Source organism: Piliocolobus tephrosceles, chromosome 1 (assembly GCF_002776525.5).
Source record: "Piliocolobus tephrosceles isolate RC106 chromosome 1, ASM277652v3, whole genome shotgun sequence".
Lineage (NCBI taxonomy): Eukaryota > Metazoa > Chordata > Mammalia > Primates > Cercopithecidae > Piliocolobus > Piliocolobus tephrosceles.
The window spans coordinates 176631942-176644670 of NC_045434.1; the positions used below are offsets into that span (position 1 = coordinate 176631942).

The 12729-nt window shown below is 42.2% G+C and overlaps 1 protein-coding gene across 2 annotated transcripts in view; it reads left to right on the top strand.

Moving 5' to 3' along the window:
- GPBP1L1 (GC-rich promoter binding protein 1 like 1) overlaps positions 1 to 12729 on the top strand; it is a 64610-nt gene that overhangs the window by 37928 nt on the left and 13953 nt on the right. For both annotated transcript variants that reach the window (XM_023221474.1, XM_023221473.1), the window contains exons 6-7: positions 9269 to 9341; positions 11331 to 11524. In XM_023221474.1, the coding sequence (XP_023077242.1) occupies positions 9269 to 9341; positions 11331 to 11524 (267 nt within the window). The remainder of the gene's footprint in view (positions 1 to 9268; positions 9342 to 11330; positions 11525 to 12729) is intronic.

A 12729-nucleotide genomic window follows, 5' to 3' on the forward strand; every position in this document is an offset into this window, starting at 1 on the left:
AATGTATACAGTTTAAAAAGAGGAAATAAAACTTTGTGTCTGCAGGTAACATGAAAATCCTAAGGACTCTGTAGAAAACTATATATGAAATTCCAGGCCAGGCGCAGCAGCTCAAGTCTGTAATCCCAGTACTTTGGGAGGCCAAGATGGGTGGATCATGAGGTCAGGAGATCGAGACCATCCTGGCTAACACAGTGAAACCCCGTCTCTACTAAAAAAATACAAAAAAACTAGCCGGGCGTGTGGCAGGCGCCTGTAGTCCCAGCTACTCGGGAGGCTGAGGCAGGAGAATGGCGTAAACCCAGGAGGCAGAGTTTGCTGTGAGCTGAGATCCGGCCACTGCACTCCAGCCTGGGCGACAGAGTGAGACTCCATCTCAAAAAAAAAAAAAAGAAAGAAAGAAATTCCAGAACAGCCAAATCATCTATGATGGGAAAGAAAATGAAAATCAGAATGGTTTTATGATTGTTTGTGCACAGAGGGGATTAACTGGGAAAGGGTATGAAGGGAACTTTCCGGTTGATAGATGTGTTAATCTTCGTAGAAGTTGGACAGGTATTAGCATTTTTAAAACCATATAATTTAGTGTACTTTATATGTGTAGATTTTACTGTATGAAAATGTTAGTATTAAGAAAAAATATTAAAATTACCAGTAGTAAAACAAATAGATTTAAACCTCCTGATATGATGGCACTGAGAAATATGCACCATCATCTCTGTAACATTCCTTCCAGAAATGCATAGCCTGGATCTAATCATAGGAGACATCAGACAAGCCCAAATTGAGGATTCTACAGAAGAATTGCAAAATAACTGGCCTGTAGTCTTCAAAAATGTTAAGGACGTGGAAAAAAAAAGCTCCAGATTAAAGAACTAGAGATATGACAACTAAAAGCAACATGTAAACCTAGATTAAATACTGGGTGAGGCAAAAACCATTTTGGAAAATTTTTCTTTTGCTAAAACATCAGTGGGACAATTTGAATAAGTGTTGTAGATTAGATAATAGTATGCATAAGTATTAATAATTACTCTGATTATGTAAAAGATATCCTTTTAAGGAAATACATATTTAAGGGTAAGTGGGATCAAGTCCTTCAACTTGCAAATGGTTCAGGAGAAAGATACAGAGATAATGGGGAAGTAAGTGTGAAATATTAATATAGGTTGAGCATCTGCAGTCTACAACTTTTTGAGTGTGGATGTCATGCCACAAGTAGAAAATTCCATACCTGATCGCATGCAACAGATCACAGTGAAAACTTTGTTTCATGCACAAAATTATTTAAAATATTGTATAAAATTTCCTTTAGGTCATGTGTATATGAAACCAAAATGAATTTCATGTTTAGATTTGGTTTCTGTCCCCAGGGTGTCTCACATATGCAACTATAATACACAGATACTCCAAAATCCAAAATCTGAAACACAGTCCCAAACGTAAGGGATACTTAAACCTGTATGACTGTCTAGATGAAGGTTGTACAGGAATTCTTGGTACTATTTTTGCCACTCTTTTGTAAGTCTGAAATTATTTTATTTATTATTTTTTGAGACAGAGTTTCACTCTTGTCTCTCGGGCTGGAATGCAATGGTGTAATCTCGGCTCACTGCACTCTGCGCCTCTTGGGTTCAAGCCATTCTCCTGCCTCAGCCTCCCAAGTAGCTGGGATTACACACATGCACCCCTACGCCCAGCTAATTTTTGTATTTTTAGTAGAGGCGGGGTTTTGCCATGTTGGTCAGGCTGGTCTCGAACTCCTGACCTCAGGTGATCCACCTGCCTCAGCCTCCCAAATTCTGGGATTACAGGCGTGAGCCACTCACTGTGCCTGGCCCTGAAATTATTTTAAAATAAACTTAAAAATAAAGCAAGTAGAGTTGAGGAATCAACAAAATCTACCGATGCCATCTACATCAAAGCAAAATGAGATTTCCCCACAAACCCCTAAAGCCGATAGGGACAAACCACCAAAATCTATATAAGAGGCTTGGTTAATATTAGCATTTGTGCAATGGGAGCTGAAGGGAAGCAGCAGAGCACCTGACAGCATAAAGAATGCCAGCAGAGCCAACCGTTTTTCTGGAAAACTTGCAGGGCATATTTGAGAAGAGCAGCAGTTAATCGGGAGTGGTTTTCTGTAATGGAGTAACTGGTAAATATGGGGGCTGTGGGATAAGGTATGAAGGATCTGACTGGACCAGTCAAGAGTTCAAACCACACAGTAGTTTGAATAGAGAAAGTTAATATAAGGAATTATTAACTATAGCAAGATTGGAGTAATGAAGGATTGACTAGTACAAAGTAAAAAGATCTTTAAAGAAAATAGAAATAGCACATAAGCACAGTTCAGTGACTCACGCCTGTGATCGCAGCACTTTGGGAGGTCGAGGCAGAATGATCACTTGAGTCCAGGAGTTTGAGACCAGCCTGGGCAACATGGTGAAACCTTCGTCTGTACAAAAAATTTAAAAATTAGCTGGACATGGCCGGGCGCGGTGGCTCACTCCTGTAATCCCAGCACTTTGGGAGGCCGAGGCGGGCGGATCACGAGGTCAGGAGATCAAGACCATCCTGGCGAACACGGTGAAACCCTGTCTCTACTAAAAATACAAAAAAATTAGCCGGGCGTGGTGGCGGGTGCCTGTAGTCCCAGCTTCTAGGGAGGCTGAGGCAGGAAAATGGTGTGAACCTGGGAGGCGGCGGAGCTTGCAGTGAGCAGAGATCGCGCCACTGCACTCCAGCCTGGGTGACAGAGCGAGACTCCGTCTCAAAAAAAAAAAAAAAAAAAAAATTAGCTGGACGTGGTGCGTACCTGGTAGTCCTAGCTACTCAGGGGGCTGAGGTGGGAGGATTGCTTGAGTCTGGCAAGTCATAGCTACAGTGAGCCCACATGGCACCACTTCACTCCACCCTGGGTGACAGAGTGAGACCCTGTCTCAAAGAAGAAGAAAAAAAATACATGCATACATATATACAGGGAGCAGCCACTACCCTTAAAGCTAAGATAGTGTCCAAGAATGAGTCCCCCATTTCCCTACCACCACCCCAGGGCTGAGATTGATACCTGGTTAGAAAGGGCTCAGTTGTGGCCCACTGAATGGCAGAGTAATTGCTAATGTCCTTCTCTGGGGAATCGTGCTGAAAGGCTTTTTATGAGAGGTGTCACTCTGCTACAAAACTACTCATATGGGGTGCTGAGGGAAGCTGCTGGTCTCTGAGCTTGTACGTCAGAACCTGGCTTTGAGGAACTGGGCACTGTAGGAGCCCACTGAAAAAGCACACAGGAACAGGAAATAAGAATCTCTCCATTGTTCTCTGCTGGCAGAAGTTAACATGTCAGCTGTCAAAGGAAAAATTTTAAAGTGTCCAGGCACATTTTTGCACAACAGGCAGAAGGGATGACTTTGTACAAAGAAGCAGTAACCAGCACAGGGTTCTATCGTTGTTCATACTAACTGGTAAATATACCCTTCCAGAACATAGTCCCTCACTGAGGGCAAACTGTTGGAAATATAATCCAGATTGAGCTGCAGAGAGACAAGTCAGTTAGAAACAAAGGAAAGGAAAGTTTTTAAGATAAAAGCGGTAGGGAAAGGATAACCAGGACATTAAAGAAAGTAAACCTGGGAGGCAGAAGTTGCAGTGAGCCAAGATCGCACCATTGCACTCCAGCCTGGGCAACAAGAGTGTGAAACTCTGTCTCCAAAAAAAAAAAAAAAGAAAAAAGATTAATGATCCTAAGAAGTTGGTTTAAAAAAAAAAATCGTGGAAAAACTCAAAATAAGGGGCTAGAACTCCAGAAAAGAAATAATAAAAGATTTCAGAAAAAGACTAAAGAAAGAATAAATACTAATATTTTTCAAGAATTAGAAGACAGGAAAGGAAAATTTTTTAAATGAAGGAGAAATACATAGATGAGAAATTAAAACTGGGGAAAAAAGTTTGGCAGAAAAGATCTAATACAGATACATAATAGGATCTTCCCACCTCCACCCCCAGAAAGAAAACCAAAATAAAGGAATAGCTTAAATACTGAAAAGTGGCCAGGCGGGACTTTGGGAGGCCGAGGTGGGCGGATCACGAGGTCAGGGAATCAAGACCATCCTGGCTAACAAGGTGAAACCCTGTCTCTACTAAAAATTAAAAAATTAGCCATGCGTGGTGGTGGGCGTCTGTAGTCCCAGCTACTCGGGAGGCTGAGGCAGGAAAATGGCTTGAACCTGGGAGGTGGAGCTTGCAGTGAGCCGAGATCACGCCACTGCACTCCAGCCAAGGTGACAGAGCGAGACTCCATCTCAAAAAAAAAAGAATACTGAAAAGTATAGTTCAAGAACATTTTTCTGAAATACATTTAGATTTGAATCTACAAATTGAAAGGACAGTCAGGACGACTAAAATATACTTTTACAGAATACTAGAACAAAAAAAGATATCCTTTGGCCATTCAGGCATAAAGACTAAGTTGTTAAGAGAAAGAAAACCAGATAGACTGTGACAGCAAAGCGTTATAACAAGTAAATGGAATAACAATTACGATAAAATGTGAGCCAAAGATTTTGTGCTTTGTCAGTCTAATGTTCAGTTATAAAGATCACAGACAAACATCAATGTGTAAGTTCTTGGAATATTGCTCTTTCCGCCATTGTTTCGCACTGTCACAGTGGTGCGTGTGAACATCCTACCTCATGCTCTCAAGAATATCACCAATGCCGAAAAGAGCGGCAAACACCATTAGGCCATGCTCCAAAGTCATTGTCCAACTTCTAGCTGTGATGATGAAGCATCGTTACATTGGCAAATTTGAAATCATTGATGATTACAGAGCTCGGAAAATTGTGAACCTCACAGGCAGGCTAAACAAGTGTAGAGCCCCAGCTTTGATGTGCAACTCAAAGATCTAGAAAAACGGCAGAACAATCTGCTTCTATCCCACCAGTTTGACTTCATCATATTGACAACCTTAACTGGTATCACGGACCATGAAGAAGCAAGATGAAAACACAGGAGGGAAAATCCTTGGATTTTGTTTCTAGGGATGCAGTACATATTTACAAATAAAATGCCTCAAAAAAAAAAACTTTGGAATATTGTTCCCGAGACTTTTCCTGAGAACTACTAAAGAACAAGCTTCTGCCAGGCACGGTGGCTCACGCCTGTAATCCCAGCACTTTGGGAGGCCAAGGCGGGCGGATCACAAGGTCAGCAGATCGAGACCGCGGTGAAACCCTGTCTCTACTAAAAATACAAAAAATTAGCCGGCTGCGGTGGCGGGCACCTGTAGTCCCAGCTACTCAGGAGGCTGAGGCAGGAGAATGGCGTGAACCCGGGAGGCGGAGCTTGCAGTGAGCTGAGATCAGGCCACACTGCACTCCAGCCTGGAGGACAGAGCAAGACTCCGTCTCAAAAACAAACAAACAAAAAAAGAACAAGCTTCTGACAAACCAGAAAGATCATAACAAAAGGAATGGTGGTACGTATTAAATGTATGGTTAATTGTAGAGCTAAGATGAAATGAGGGTTAAAAGAGAGTTCGCATGTGATAGTTACATGATCTGACAATCTGGATATAGTATAACTTTTTTTAAGTGGAAAGATGGGAAGAACATGTCCAAAGAAAAACATTTTGGTAACTGGTGAAATACTGACATTGCTATTCTGAAACTTGTGCGTAATATGAGATAAAGCAATTAAATGTGATATTCTATCCTTTGTATGCCTGAAAAGTCAGGATTCTGTGTAGAAGAAAATAAAAACATAAAATAGATGTTCCATAAAATCCACAAGGGTACTCAGTTTGAATTGGGAATATCAGTAATAAGTTATGAGGTGTTTTAGCTTTGGAGTGAAAAAATACATTCTTCTAGGCAGTTCTGTCCACTGAAAAGACATGGGAACAATGAACAACCCCATAGCAATGAGTGACTCTACCGCTTGGATTCTGATCTTGAAATAGTTCAGACAGCATACTTAAAAGAAGAGTCTAGAATATTTTTTCAAACTAGATAGCAAAGAAGTAATTAAAGAACTACTACGGTTGTTAACAAAAGGATTTAGAAGCCAAATTGAAGAGGGTTCCACAGGCCAAACATGGGACAGTTTTATGCATCAGTTAATGATAATAATGGTGAGGGTTGAATCACATCAAATTGGATTTAAATCTGTGAATTCACAATGATGCCTGCCTCACCTTATGAATAAGCATGTATCATATTTTTTCTATATGAACTGTACCATTGAATCGCCATATAGATATGGGGAAGTTCCTATTAATGGAAGTATATTACTTTATAAAGAATTGTAATATTAGATCATTGTTTTTGCATCTTGTATTGACTTGACAGTTTTAGGCTATGAGCGTCAGTGTCTGCCAACATAACCAAAAGAAGCACAACCACGTGTTATGTGTGTGTCTCCTAATGGAATAATACAAAACCACTAAGGATTCTGTAACCTCTAGAAACAACTACCAATTTATAGAAAATGCCAAGGCGTAAGATTTTCTAAAAACTAGTAGATTAAAAGTTGAGATTATTTTTGGAGACAAAACTATAGTGTCAAGGGAGACACAGTTGGATAGTAAAAAAAAAAAAATTCTGTGATTACCATATGAGTATTTTTTGTTTTTGTTTTTTTTCTAATGAGATTTGTAATGTCTTTCTGGTTTGACAGGTAATGTTATGTTGCTTAAACCATGTAGTGTTTAAAAGAACTTTTACCCATTAACTTACTCATTTGTTTTATATTTTTTCTGTTTATATTTTACTATTTTTAAAAGTTTTAAAACTGTACATTTTTAAAACAGTGGAAAGAGATCAAAGATACTGTATAAATAGGAGCATTGTCTCTGAGAACCCTGGATACAATGTAACCAAGAACACGTACCTATTAAAATGAGACAAGGAAACAACCACAGCTTTTATGGCTGGGTGCTCCTTCTGCCTCTACTACTCCATCTAGAGGAATGTATTAACCTGTCCTTCAAAATCAGTCACTGATTTGTGCACTTAGAGAGTTGGTAGTTTCGTTTGCATTTGTGCTTGTTCTCCTATCGTAGTGGTTCTCACCTTGATTGGTTGGAAAATACCTACCTGCTAGAAGCCCTGCCCTTAGAGATTCTGATTCTGAAGTTCTGTAGTGGAGTCTGGGTGTCCTTTTATTGTTTGTATAATGTTCACAGGCAATTGTGCTGAAAAGCCATTTTCCGGCTGGGCATGGTGGCTCACGCCTGTAATCCCAGCACTTTGGGAGGCCAAGGTGAGTGGATCACTTGAGGTCAGTTCGAGACCAGCCTGGCCAACAGTTGGTGAAACCCCGTCTCTACTAAAAATACAAAAATTAGTTGGGCGTGGTGGTGCACACCTGAGGCAGGAGAATTGCTTGAACCTGGGAAATGGAGGTTCCAGTGAGCCAAGATCATGCCACCGCACTCCAGCCTGGGCAACAGAGTGAGACTGTCTCAACAAAAAAAAAAAGCCATTTTCCTACCCTGTTACCAGATTGTAAAGTTTGGGCTAGGACAGCAGTGTCATCTAGTCTGTTGCTCTTAACTGTTCCCTGCCCTTTTCCTTATCTTGTTCTCTACTTCTCTTGCCTTTATTACCCTCCCAGACTATGGAATTGATCTCCTAATGGTTTTTTTGTTTGTTTGTTTGTTTATTTGTTTTGTTTTTTTTTGAGACGGAGTCTCGCTGTGTCGCCCAGGCTGGAGTGCAGTGGCCGGATCTCAGCTCACTGCAAGCTCTGCCTCCCGGGTTCATGCCATTCTCCTGCCTCAGCCTCCCGAGTAGCTGGGACTACAGGCACCCGCCACCTTGCCCGGCTAGTTTTTTGTATTTTTTAGTAGAGACAGGGTTTCACCGGGTTAGCAAGGATGGTCTTGATCTCCTGACCTTGTGATCCGCACGTCTCAGCCTCCCAAAGTGCTGGGATTACAGGCTTGAGCCACCGCGCCCGGCCTCCTAATGGTCTTTTAGTTGATATTTAAATCCCTCAGATCCATCCTTCAGGCTGCTACTAGAGTGACGGTTGTAAATTGATAATTAGATCCTGTTAACTCTGCATGAAAGATGGATGGATCCTCATTACCTGTAGAATAAAACTTAACCTCCCCTAAGAAATCCTCCACAAACTGGCTCTTGGCCTACTTTGCCAGATACCTCTTTCCCCACAGAAGGGTCCCCTCCTTCCCTAGCACTACTCATGCTGAACTATTTGCAGACCTGAATATTCTTTTTAATGCTTTCTGTTCCTGGAATTACCCATTTTCCAGCTTTGGAATTTAACTTTAAGGATTCTTTTTTTTTTTTTTTTTTTTTTTTTTGAGACGAAGTCTCGCTCTGTCACCTGGGCTGGAGTGCAGTGGCCTGATCTCAGCTCACTGCAAGCTCCGCCTCCCGGGTTTACGCCATTCTCCTGCCTCAGCCTCCCAAGTAGCTGGGACTACAGGCACCAGCCACTTTGCCCGGCTAGCTTTTTGTATTTTTTAGTAGAGACGGGGTTTCACCGTGTTAGCCAGGATGGTCTCGAACTCCTGACCTCGTGATCCGCCCGTCTCAGCCTCCCTAAGTGCTGGGATTACAGGCTTGAGCCACCGCGCCCGGCTCTTTAAGGATTCTTAAATCGCCTGTAGTAAAACCTTTTCTGATAGCACTTCTCTTTCAAGTAGAATTGAAGTTTCTTCGTGAGTACTCCTTCTTCCCTGATATGAATTTTTTTCATCATCCTTGTAACCTTTTATTGTACTTGTCTACAAGTTTTTATAGCGAAACTGTGACCTGTGTGAAGACAGGTGCTCTTTATTGTATTTCTGGCACAGTCCTTGGCATATAGTCTGCCCCTGCCCTACACCCATCTTAGAAATGCAGTGAATACTATACATTTCACTGACCAGATTGTCCTCCTTTAATCTGAGGAAAATGATCCACATTCTTGTTCATCTAACTTTCAGTGCCTCCTTGTTTGGCATATATATCCTATAGGAAAGTGGGAATTTGCACATTTAGTCTATTTAAAATAAATGAAATGCCTTATATCAAAGGAAATGAAACTCAGGAGAAAGTAAGATTAACATAATACTTACTGATTTTGCATTTTGACATTTTCTGTTTGTTATAATTCTGAATACAGTGTCAAATTAGTAAGTGCTGCTAATATGTAATTATTTGATAGGTTATTTGATAGGTTCCATGGTAATGGCTACTTTGTGAAAAGTACCAAAATGATCAGCTTTCTGTATCAACCATTCATATCCCTTTTTTCCTAGCCCTCCTTGAATCCAGAAGCTGGCAAACAGAATCAGCCATGCAGACCTATTGGGACACCTTCTGGAGTATGGGGTAGGTAGATTTTGCCATTTTAAAGGCACAACTTAACATTTTTTTCTTAGCAGGGAGAGGAGCAGAGATTCCTTATCTCTTTTTATCTCTTGTTTCTCATCTCATGCATTTGCCCATGGTAACTAGCATTCTACTGTAGCAGGTTACTCTGCCCCCCAACCCCCAAACACCATTGAAATGTTACCATGGTAGTGGAGTCATAATACAACTGAGAGCTTATAGAACCCTGAATTTGGAAGCAGTTGTTTTGGTGGTGGTGTTTGGGTGTTTGTTTCTTTGTTCATTTGAGACAGTCTCATTCTGTTGCCCAGGCTGTAGTGCAGTGGCGTGATCTCAGCTCACTGCAGCCTCCACCTTCATAGCTGGGACTACACCATGCCTGGCTAATTTTTGTATTTTTAGTCCAGACAGGGTTTTACCATGTTGGTCAGGCTTGTCTCGAATTCCTGGCCTCAAGTGATTGACCCGCCTTGGCCTCCCAAAGTGCTAGGATTACAGCTGTGAGCCACCGTGACCAACAAGGAAGCAGATTTTAAGTAGAAAACATTCATAAAAAGTAACTTTTAATTAACATTGCTAATTCACTTTTTTATTTTTTTTATTTTTGAGATGGAGTCTTAGTCGCCAGGCTGGAATGCAATGGCGCAATCTCAGCTCACTGCAACCTCTGCCTCCCAGATTCAAGCGATTCTCCTGCCTCAGCCTCCTAAGTAGCTGGAATTAACAGGCACACGCCACCATGCCTGGCTAATTTTTGTATTTTTAGTAGAGACGGGATTTCACCATGTTGGCCAAGATGGTCTCAATATCTTGAACTCATGATTCACCTGCCTCAGCCTCCCGAAGTGCTGGGATTAAGGCATGAGCCACCGTGCCCAGCCCATAACAATATATTCTTAAACATTCCTTTATATGTATGTTTAAACATCCGTGTGTGTGTGTGTGTGTGTGTGTGTGTGTGTGTGTGTATGTTTGTGGTTTTTTGTTTTGTTTTGGAGACAGAATCTCACTCTGTCACCCAGGCTAGAGTGCAGTGGTGCGATAGGAATCTGTATTTCAAACCAAACCTAATCTGTAGCATTGGGATCTTTGGCATTTACAAATTGAACTCTCCTGGTTCCTTCATTAGACATGTTCATAGCCATGAACATGGGAAGTCTTTAACTTATCTAAATGATGGGTTTAGAATCCAGTATTGTAGGATTAAGGTTGATCACTGTACCTTCTCCTCTTTGCTAATGGTGTATACCTTTGCTCCAGTTTGCCTCATCAGAGAGTTTCATGGCAGACTCCAATCCCTGATTACCTCATCTCTCTCTATTCTCATGCTGACAGGAGCTGCTACTCTTAGGTGTTTTTCTGTTTGTTTTGTTTTGTTTTTGTTTTTTTGAGTTAGGGTCTCACTCTGTCATTCAGGCTGGAGTGCAGTAGCACAGCCATGGCTCGCTGCAGCCTCGACCTCCTGGGTTCTCCTGCCTCAGCCTCCTAAGTAGCTGGGACACAGGTGGTGTGCCACCATGCCTGGCTAATGTTTGTATTTTTTGTAAAGATGGGGTTTTGCCACAGGGTTTGCCAACCCACGCTGGTCTCGAACTCCTGGACTCAAGTGATCTGCCCACCTCACCACTTCCAAGTGTTGGGATTATAGGCGTGAGCCACAGTGCGTGGCCCTTGGATTTATTCTTGTTTGGTTCATGCTTGACTGATCACACAGTACATCAGACATATTGTGCCCCTGAAGGACTGCTAACATCTTTGGACTTTCTGGCTGATTTATAAATTTAGTATCAAGTTCCTCGTATGCTGCATTTTTTTGTACAGTTCTTGAGTAATCTCACTTTTGAGAGTATTAAGTGCATACCAGGGAATGTTTAATGCCTCTGTCTCAACTGTCAGTTGTTTTGTTGACTAAGGCCTTTGTATAAACTGTGCTTCATGTTACACAACAGGTTTTATATTCTTTTGTCTCTCCACTATTGTACTTCACAGAAAACCCACCTAGTGCCAAGCAACCCTCCAAGATGCTAGTTATCAAAAAAGTTTCCAAAGAGGATCCTGCTGCTGCCTTCTCTGCTGCATTCACCTCACCAGGATCTCACCATGCAAATGGGAACAAACTGTCATCCATGGTTCCAAGTGTCTATAAGAACCTGGTTCCTAAGCCTGTACCACCTCCTTCTAAGGTATGATTTAGAATCAAGGTGTAAGAACCTTGTACAAGAGAGGTTTGGGAATAAATTAGAAAAAAATTAATAAATTTGTTTTTTCTTGCCAAATCAGTCACCAGATATCCATTTAGTACCTATTATATGTATAGTATTGTACTCTGTATCCAGACTCTACTCCTGCCAGCTAGATTTTTAGTAGACCTCTCATACTCATTAGCGTCATCACCTCGTAATCTTTCTCCTGATTTGCAGCTTTCTTTTTTTCTTCCTTTTTTTTTTTTTTTGAGACAGGGTCTCACTCTGACACCCAGGCTGGAGTGCGGTGGCACAATCATGACTCAATGTGACCTCAGCCTCCCAAGTAGCTGGAACTACAGGGGCACACCATTATGCCTGGCTTTTTAATTTATTTTTTGTTTTGTTTTGTTTTGTTTTTTGAGATAGAGTCTCGCTCTGTCGCCCAGGCTGGAGTGCGGTGGCCTGATCTTGGCTCACTGCAGGCTCCACCTTCCGGGTTCACACCATTCTCCTGCCTCAGCCTCCCGAGTAGCTGGGACTACAGGCACCTGCCACCACGCCTGGCTCGTTTATTCTGTATTTTTAGTAGAGACGGGGTTTCACTGTGTTAGCCAGGATGGTCTTCATCTCCTGACTTCGTGATCCGCCCGCCTCGGCCTCCCAAAGTACTGGGATTACAGGCATGAGCCACCGTTCCTGGCCATGCCCAGCTATTTTTTTTTTTTTTTGAGACGGAGTCTTGCTCTGTTGCCCAGGCTGGAGTGCAGTGGCCGGATCTCAGCTCACTGCAAGCTCCGCCTCCCGGGTTTATGCCTCAGCCTCCAGAGTAACTGGGACTACAGGCGCCCGCCACCTCGCCCGGCTAGTTTTTTTGTATTTTTTTAGTAGAGATGGGTTTTCACCGCGTTAGCCAGGATGCTCTCGATCTCCTGACCTCGTGATCCACTTGTCTCGGCCTCCCAAAGTGCTGGGATTACAGGCTTGAGCCACCGTGCCCGGCCTTTTTTTTTTTTTTTTTTAATTATTTTTTGTAGAGACAGAATCTCATTTTGTTGCCCAGGCTGGTCTCTAACTCCTGGCCTCAAGCAATCCTCCTGCCTCAGCCTCCCAGAGCGTTGAGATTATAGGTGTGAGCCACCACTCCTGGCCCCTCTGGTTTTCTGTAATAGCAACAACATCCATCTGATCACTCAGCTTGACTA